Source organism: Salvelinus alpinus, chromosome 34, assembly GCF_045679555.1.
Source record: "Salvelinus alpinus chromosome 34, SLU_Salpinus.1, whole genome shotgun sequence".
Lineage (NCBI taxonomy): Eukaryota > Metazoa > Chordata > Actinopteri > Salmoniformes > Salmonidae > Salvelinus > Salvelinus alpinus.
Window position 1 is genome coordinate 4474094 of NC_092119.1, and position 9567 is coordinate 4483660.

Genomic DNA, 9567 nt, shown 5'->3' on the forward strand with positions numbered 1-9567 from the left:
GCCTCCTGCTCTATGGTCAGGCTGTAGGGCCTCCTGCTCTATGGTCAGGCTGTAGGGCCTCCTGCTCTATGGTCAGGCTATTCTACTACTACTGCTGGTGGTAGTCATGTTAATGTTCTTCCTGCCTGTCTTGTCTGTCTCTCCAGGATCATGAGTTCCTGAGCCAGTCAGGGGAGGGTCAGAGCACCTTACTCGGGGAGGACTGGAGCTACGAGCCCCTCTTACCCTCCAGCCGCTCCTCCCCCCTACATCCTTTCACCTCCATCTCCACCTCTTGTCAGACCGACTGCATTTCCCTCTGCTCCGAGTCCCACGGCCACGGCTGCGTTTCTGCCGACTACGCTACCGGCAGCAACCGCAGTCCCCACGGTAACCGGGACCACCGCGGTCTCCATGGACACAGCAGTAACCTGTCAGGCAGTATCTCTCTGAGGAAGTCAAAGAGGCCTCCCGCTCCCCCCACGCGCTCTACCTCACTACGGTTTAAACCTGGCCGGGGGAAAAAACTGCGCTACAACTACAACAATGACACTGCTGGACCTGGAGAGGTGGCCATGAAGGGGAGTCTGACCTCCAGCCCTACTCCCCTCTCCCCTCCACTCTCTCCAGGGGTGTTCGAGGACCCATGGGTCCCCCGCTGTAGCAGTGTGGGCAGGGCAGGTGCTGATACAGACAGCCAGATCAACCATGTCCCTCACTTCCACAGCTTCCACCAACAGCCCAACCCTGGTCAGGAACAAAACTACCCTGCTAGCCCTTGCCAGCAGCAGCCTCACCCATCTGTCCCCCGCTCAGCCAGTGCTGGAGGGGTGAGCCTGCTTATGGGACTTAAAATGGCTGCCTCTTCTCCTAAGATGTCCGCCACTGCAGGGAGACTCCAGCGGCTGGCATCTTCCACCTCCAGTGGATACTCCAGCGAGTGCAACACCCCAACCCTCTCCTCACCCCTCACACCCTCCTCACCCCAAACACCCTCCTCACCCCTCATCTCCTCCTCCTCCCTCCACCTCACCTCCTCTTCCTCCCTTCCCAGGACACGTTCTAGCCCAGGGGGAGGAGGGCCAAGACCCCCCATCCCAGAGAGAAAGTCCTCTCTCCTCTCTTCCCCCTTCTCCTCCTTTTCCTCTACCTCCTCCCTCTCTTCCTACACCTCCTCCGACTCCAGATATCCCCCTCTCCCCTCTCCTCCTCCCCTGCCCTGCTCCAACATTCTACCTCCACCCTACCCATCCCTCCCTCAAGGACAATCACTCCCCTCTCCTCTCCCTGATCTGTGCATCTCTCACCCTCTTCCCTCTCCCCCTCCTCTACCTCAGCCATCCCTCCCCTCTCCCCCTCCTCTACCTCAGCCATCCCTCCCCTCTCCCCCTCCTCTACCTCAACCATCCCTCTCCTCTCCCCCTCCTCTACCTCAGCCATCCCTCCCCTCTCCCCCTCCTCTACCCCAAACATCCCTCCCCTCTCCCCCTCCTCTACCTCAACCATCCCTCCCCTCTCCCCCTCCTCTACCTCAACCATCCCTCCCCTCTCCCCCTCCTCTACCCCAGCCATCTCTCCCCACTCCCCCTCCTCTACCTTCTCCCCCTTCCCTCCCGCCTCCCTTGCATGCCTGCGCAGTGCGACAGATTCAACCCCACCCCTTCTTTTCACCTATTACACCTGCCAGTCAGGTGACTTCATTGCTAGGGTTCCCTCCTCATCCTTCCTCTGAGCTCACAGAGAATTCAGACCTGTCAATCAACAGCCCTCCTCATCTTCCTCCTCTTCCCGCTCATCCACCACCTCCTCCCTCTTACACCCACACCCCTCTGCCTCCTTCCCCCTTCCTTCCCCTCCCCAGAGTGTGTCCAGGACACACTCCCCAGCCCCTGATAACAACCCAAGCCCTTCAGGGAGTCACTCTGTGCTCTACCAAGAGGCTAAACAAACCCCCATCATCTAATGTCGAGCAAAGCCAAGAAATAAATAATGCTACCCTAACTAGCATTATGCTAACCGACCCTACATCATCTAATGTCGAGCAAAGCCAAGAAATAAATAATGCTACCCTAACTAGCATTATGCTAACCGACCCTACATCAGCTAATATTGAGCAGAGCAAAGACATCAATGATGCTACTCTAACTAGCATTATGCTAACCGACCCTACATCAGCTAATATTGAGCAGAGCCAAGACATCAATGATGCTACTCTAACTAGCATTATGCTAACCGACCCTACATCAGCTAATATTGAGCAGAGCAAAGACATCAATTATGCTACTCTAACTAGCATTATGCTAACCGACCCTACATCAGCTAATATTGAGCAGAGCCAAGACATCAATTATGCTACTCTAACTAGCATTATGCTAACCGACCCTACATCAGCTAATATTGAGCAGGGCCAAGACATCAATGATGCTACTCTAACTAGCATTATGCTAACCGACCCTACATCAGCTAATGTTGAGCAGAGGCAAGACCTCAATGATGCTACTCTAACTAGCATTATGCTAACCGACCCTACATCAGCTAATGTTGAGCAGAGCCAAGACCTCAATGATGCTACCCTAACTAGCATTATGCTGACCAACCATACATCAGCTAATGTTGAGCATAGCCAAGACAGAAATGATGCTACTCTAACTAGCATTATGCTAACCGACCCTACATCAGCTAATGTTGAGCAGAGCCAAGCCATCAAAGATGCTTCTCTAACTAGCATTATGCTAACCAATGCTAAGTCAACCAATGATGCCCAGCATATTGCAAAGAGCACAGAAGCTAAGCTAAATGGCATAACGCTAACCAGCGCCCAGGAGCGAGGGGAGGGCATGGATACCAAGCTAACCAGCACTGTGTTAGAGAGTGTGGGAAGGATTGATGCCGTGCGTACTGAGACGGAAGAGAGAACCCCAAAGCAGGCTGTTGTTCTCTCTAGGCCACTGAGAACAGTGTTTCAAAGATCTAGCCCTGCTGCTGAAAACACACGACAGAACGGAGAACCTACGCCTCGACAGGAGACCACATCCTGCCTCGCCGACGGCCAACCAGAGTACTCAGCGTGGGCATACACACCCACACACTCCTCTGCTACCCCCTCCCCCTCATCCCCCCACAGACAGAAGCTTCCCGTTGCCCTGAAGAAGCGCAAGATCATGCCACCGCCCTTGCTGAGGACAAACCAGACAGACACACCACCACCCCCACCCGTATTGATAGGTACACCTCCAGAGCCCTCCGTCCCAGAGACACCACCCTTACTTGGGATAAACCTGTACCGGCCAGAGATACAGACCCAGCCAGAGACACAGACCCAGACAGAGTCTCAACAACCCATAGAGAGGACAACCAAGCCCCAGACAGAGTCTCAACCAGAGCCAGAGACAGCATACCCCTTCCTGAAGTTCTTCCAGTCACAATACTGCGTACCAGAGTTACCACCAAGGCCCTGTCCTTCAGAACCCTGTGTACCAGAGTTACCACCAAGGCCCTGTCCTTCAGAACCCTGTGTACCAGAGTTACCAGCAAGGCCCTGTCCTCCAGAACCCTGTGTACCAGAGTTACCAGCAAGGCCCTGTCCTCCAGAACCCTGTGTACCAGAGTTACCAGCAAGGCCCTGTCCTCCAGAACCCTGTGTACCAGAGTTACCACCAAGGCCCTGTCCTTCAGAACCCTGTGTACCAGAGCCACTGCAGGAGTTCTGTCCACTGGAGATGAAGATAGAGACAGAGAGAGAGGACGAGACAGAGAGAGAGACAGAGAAAGAGGCAGACACAGAGACAGAGGCAGAGAGTGAGACAGACACAGAGAAAGAGGTAGACACAGAGGCAGAGAGAGAGAGACAGAGAGAGAGGCAGACACTGAGAGAGAAGCAGCTCCCAGACAGCCACAGAGAGTACCGGTGCCATACACAGAGCTGGGGAGATCAGAACCAGAGGGAATTTGGGTGATGCAGAAGGAAGAAGAGAAGGAGGAGAGAGAAAATTGGCAGAAGCTGGAGAGAAGAGAGGAGGAGGGTGAAGAGGAAGACAGACAGAGGGGAGCGATTGAGGAGGACAGCAATGATTTTGAAAGCTTTTCTCTGGAAGAGAGGAGAGACTCTCTGAGCAGTCCTCTGTCTACTGACAGCCTGAAAGGGGTGCTACTCCTGCCAGATCTGTTCATCCAAGAGGACGAGGGGGAACTGGGGGAAGAGAGGATGGAGTGGGAGGAGAGGAAGGAGTGGGGGAAGAGGGAGGAGAGGTGCAGCCTGGACACAGATGGGGCCAGCAGCTCCACAGGGTCCCTGACCTCCAGAGAAGACAATGGTGAGTTATGGAACTCTCTCTCTGTCTCTCTCTCTGTCTCTCTCTCTCTCTCTCTCTCTCTCTCTCTCTCTCTCTCTCTCTCTGTCTCTGGTCTCTCTCTCTCTCTCTGTCTCTCTCTCTCTCTCTCTCTCTCTCTCTCTCTCTCTCTCTCTCTCTCTCTCTCTCTCTCTCTCTCTCTCTCTCTCTCTCTCTCTCTCTCTCTCTCTCTCTCTCTCTCTCTCTCGGTCTCTCTCTCTGTCTCTCTCTCTCTCTCTCTCTCTCTCTCTCTCTCTCTCTCTCTCTCTCTCTCTCTCTCTCTCTCTCTCTCTCTCTCTCTCTCTCTCTCTCTCTCTCTCTCAGTCTCTGGTCTCTGTCTCTGCCTCTCTCTCTGTCTCTCCTTCTCTCTCTTTCTCCCCTCTCTCCTACATAGATCTCTTACTGGGTTGTAAGACTTCTACCTTCCTTTGGGTTGGAGATGACCATTAATCTCTCAACCCCCTGCAGCTCTCTCTCTCCCTGACCCTCTCCCCCTTCTACCCTGACAGCCTTGACTGAAGGACACTGCTGCAGGAAACGCATAGACTTCTCTCCAGCCTATCAGCTTGGAATATAGTTTTGAGTTGTCACTGTCTCGGCCAGTGGCTGCTTCAGTCTCTCCAGCCTATCAGCTCGGAGTATGGTTTGGAATATGGTTTCTGCACAGATCTCTACAATCTCTCTCTCTCTCTCTCTCTCTCTCTCTCTCTCTCTCTCTCTCTCTCTCTCTCTCTCTCTCTCTCTCTCTCTCTCTCTCTCTGTCTGTCGTGTTCTCCCTCTCTCTCAGGTGAGGTCTTTGATATTTCTTCAGAGAAGATGGTGACACCACCACGGACTACTGAAGACCTGTTTGCTGCCATACACAGGTATGTCGTGATAACACATGATGACACATGATGACACATGATGACACTCCTGTATGTTCTTCAGACACACTCTGATACACGTCTCATAGATCCACATATCTGAATCCCGGAGATCCATTTTTATATATTCTTTGTTTATATCAAAAAAATTCTTAGATGTTTTTTATTATTTTATTATATATATATACAGAGCATTTGGAAAGTATTCAGACTTCATTTTGTTACGTTACAGCCTTATTCTAAAAGTGATTTTTTTTAAATTATCCTCATCAATCTACACATAATAACCGATAATGACAAAGCAAAAACAGGTTTTTAAATGTATAAAAGAAAAAAAAACAGAAATACATTATTTATATAAGTATTCAGAACCTTTGCTATGAGACTCGAAATTGAGCTCAGGTGCATCCTGTTTCCATTGATCACCCTTGAGATGTTTCTACAACTTGATTGGAGTCCAACTGTGGTAAATTCAATTGATTGGACATTATTAGGAAAGGCACAAACCTGTCTATGTAAGGTCCCACAGTTGACAGTTCACGTCAGAGCAAAAACCAAGCCATGAGGTCGAAGTAATTGTCCGTAGAGCTCAGAGACAGAATTGTGTCGAGGCACAGATCTGAGGAAAGGTACCAACAAATTTCTGCAGCATTGAAGATCCCCAAGAACACGGTGGCCTCGATCATTCTGGAAGAATGAAGAAGTTTAGAACCACTAAGACTCTTCCTAGATCTGGCCGCCCGGCCAAACTGAGCAATCAGGGGAGAAGGGCCTTGGTCAGGGAGGTGACCAAGAACCCGATGGTCACTCTGACAGAGCTCTAGAGGTCCTCTGTGGAGATGAGAGAACCTTCCAGAAGGACAACCATCTCTGCAGCACTCCACCAATCAGGCCTTTATGGTGGAGTAGCCAGACGGAAGCCACTCCTCAGTAAATGGCACATGACTGCCCACTTGGAGTTTGCCAAAAGGTAACTAAAGGACTCTCAGCTGATGAGAAACAATATTCTCTGGTCTGATGAAGCCAAGATTGAACTATTTGGCCTGAATGCCAAACATGGCACCATCCCTACAGTGAAGCATGGTAGTGGCAGCATCATGTTGTGGGGATGTTTTTCAGCGGCAGGGACTGGGAGACTAGTCAGGATCGAAGGAAAGATGAACAGAGCAAAGTACAGTCAGATCCTTGGTGAAAACCTGCTCCAGAGCACTCAAGACCTCAGACTGGGGGTAAAGGTTCACCTTCCAACAGGACAACGACCCTAAAAACACAGCCAAGACAACGCAGGAGTGGCTTCGGGACAAGTCTCAATGTCCTTGAGAGGCCCAGCCAGGCCCCGGACTTGAAACGGATCGAACATCTCTGGAGAGACCTGAAAATAGCTGTGCAGCGATGCTCCCCATCCTACCTGACAGAGCTTGAGAGAATCTACAGAGAAGATTGGGAGAAACTCCCCAAATACAGATGTGCCAAGCTGGTAGCGTCATACCCAAGAAGACTCAAGGCTGTAATCGCTGCCAAAGGTGCTTCAACAAAGTAATCAGTAAAGGGTCTGAATACTTACGTGATATTTCATTTTGACATGTTTTATACATTTGTAAACATTGTCATTATGGGGTACTTTGTGTAGATTGATGAGATTTCTTTTTTAAATAAGGCTGTAACGTAACAAAATGTGGAAAAAGTCAAGGGGTCTCAATACTTTCCAAATGCTCTGTATATATATATTACTTTTCATTTTTTGGGGGTTCTTACGCAGCATTAACACAACTTTCCCTGCATCTGCATCTCTCTGTAGCAGTGCATTCTGGGAAGGCACACGCGTTTGACCACCCAGGTGTGTGGGCGTGGTGTTGACAGCAGGTAACACTGATCGGTTGGAGGGTGTAGTTAGGGGTGGGTCATCCCATAGTCCAGCCTAGTCCTTTAGTGGATGGTGTGTGTTATAACTAGTCCCTCTGTAGTGAAACATGATGTTATAACTAGTCCCTCTATAGTGAAACATGATGATATAACTAGTCTTTCTGTAGTGAAACATGATGTTATAACTAGTCCCTCTGTAGTGAAACATGATGTTATAACTAGTCCCTCTGTAGTGAAACATGATGTTATAACTAGTCCCTCTGTAGTGAAACATGATGTTATAACTAGTCCCTCTGTAGTGAAACATGATGTTATAACTAGTCCCTCTGTAGTGAAACATGATGTTATAACTAGTCCCTCTATAGTGAAACATGATGTTATATCTAGTCCCTCTATAGTGAAACATGATGATATAACTAGTCTTTCTGTAGTGAAACATGATGTTATAACTAGTCCCTCTGTAGTGAAACATGATGATATAACTAGTCCCTCTGTAATGAAACATGATGTTATAACTAGTCCCTCTGTAGTGAAACATGATGATATAACTAGTCCCTCTATAGTGAAACATGATGTTATAACTAGTCCCTCTGTAATGAAACATGATGTTATAACTAGTCCCTCTGTAGTGAAACATGATGATATAACTAGTCCCTCTATAGTGAAACATGATGTTATAACTAGTCCCTCTGTAATGAAACATGATGTTATAACTAGTCCCTCTATAGTGAAACATGATGTTATAACTAGTCCCTCTGTAATGAAACATGATGTTATAACTAGTCCCTCTGTAGTGAAACATGATGTTATAACTAGTCCCTCTGTAGTGAAACATGATGATATAACTAGTCCCTCTATAGTGAAACATGATGTTATAACTAGTCCCTCTGTAATGAAACATGATGTTATAACTAGTCCCTCTGTACTGAAACATGATGTTATAACTAGTCCCTCTGTAAACCATTATCCTGTGACACATTATAGTGGGTTTAGTGTTTGTGTCTGTTGAGTTTAGTGATTCACTGGTTCAGTGCTTCGGTGGTTCACTGGTTCAGTGCTTCGGTGGTTCAGTGGTTCAGTGCTTCGGTGGTTCACTGGTTCAGTGCTTCGGTGGTTCACTGGTTCAGTGCTTCGGTGGTTCACTGGTTCAGTGCTTCGGTGGTTCACTGGTTCAGTGCTTCGGTGGTTCACTGGTTCAGTGCTTCGGTGGTTCACTGGTTCAGTGCTTCGGTTCAGTGCAACTGCGCTTGCAATGTCACATGTGGATAGTCAAATGCCAAAAATCATCATTGAGACAACCTATTATTAGGTATAGAACCTTCTAGTGTACTAATAGGTATAGACCGTTCTAGTGTATTATTAGGTATAGAACCTTCTAGTGTATTAATAGGTGTAGAACGTTCTAGTGTACTAATAGGTATAGAACGTTCTAGTCTATTATTAGGTATAGAACGTTCTAGTGTATTAATAGGTATAGAAGGTTCTAGTGTACTAATAGGTATAGAACGTTCTAGTGTACTAATAGGTATAGAACGTTCTAGTGTACTAATAGGTATAGAACCTTCTAGTCTATTAATAGGTATAGAACGTTCTAGTCTATTATTAGGTATAGAACGTTCTAGTGTACTAATAGGTATAGAACGTTCTAGTGTACTAATAGGTATAGAACCTTCTAGTGTATTAATAGATATAGAACGTTCTAGTCTATTATTAGGTATAGAACGTTCTAGTGTATTAATAGGTATAGAACGTTCTAGTCTATTATTAGGTATAGAACGTTCTAGTGTATTAATAGGTGTAGAACGTTCTAGTGTACTAATAGGTATAGAACGTTCTAGTCTATTATTAGGTATAGAACGTTCTAGTGTATTAATAGGTATAGAAGGTTCTAGTGTACTAATAGGTATAGAACGTTCTAGTGTACTAATAGGTATAGAATGTTCTAGTGTACTAATAGGTATAGAACGTTCTAGTCTATTATTAGGTATAGAACGTTCTAGTGTACTAATAGGTATAGAACGTTCTAGTCTATTATCAGGTATAGAACGTTCTAGTGTATTAATAGGTATAGAACGTTCTAGTGTACTAATAGGTATAGAACGTTCTAGTGTACTAATAGGTATAGAACGTTCTAGTGTATTAATAGGTATAGAACGTTCTAGTGTACTAATAGGTATAGAACGTTCTAGTGTATTAATAGGTATAGAACGTTCTAGTGTACTAATAGGTATAGAACGTTCTAGTGTACTAATAGGTATATAATGTTCTAGTGTACTAATAGGTATAGAACGTTCTAGTGTACTAATAGGTATAGAACGTTCTAGTGTATTAATAGGTATATAACGTTCTAGTGTACTAATAGGTATAGAACGTTCTAGTGTACTAATAGGTATAGAACGTTCTAGTGTATTAATAGGTATAGAACGTTCTAGTGTATTAATAGGTATAGAACGGTCTAGTGTATTAATAGGTATAGAACGTTCTAGTGTATTAATAGGTATAGAACGTTCTAGTGTACTAATAGGTATAGA

General features: G+C 46.8%; 1 protein-coding gene across 1 annotated transcript in view; it reads left to right on the forward strand.

Annotated features, from left to right (window-relative positions):
• LOC139563584 (NHS-like protein 1) overlaps positions 1–3942 on the forward strand; it is a 25897-nt gene extending 21955 nt beyond the window's left edge. Inside the window, exon 7 of the mRNA XM_071382368.1 lies at positions 147–3942. Within this exon, the coding sequence (XP_071238469.1) occupies positions 147–3935 (3789 nt within the window). The 3' untranslated portion in view covers positions 3936–3942. The remainder of the gene's footprint in view (positions 1–146) is intronic.
• The last annotated feature ends 5625 nt before the right edge of the window (positions 3943–9567 follow it).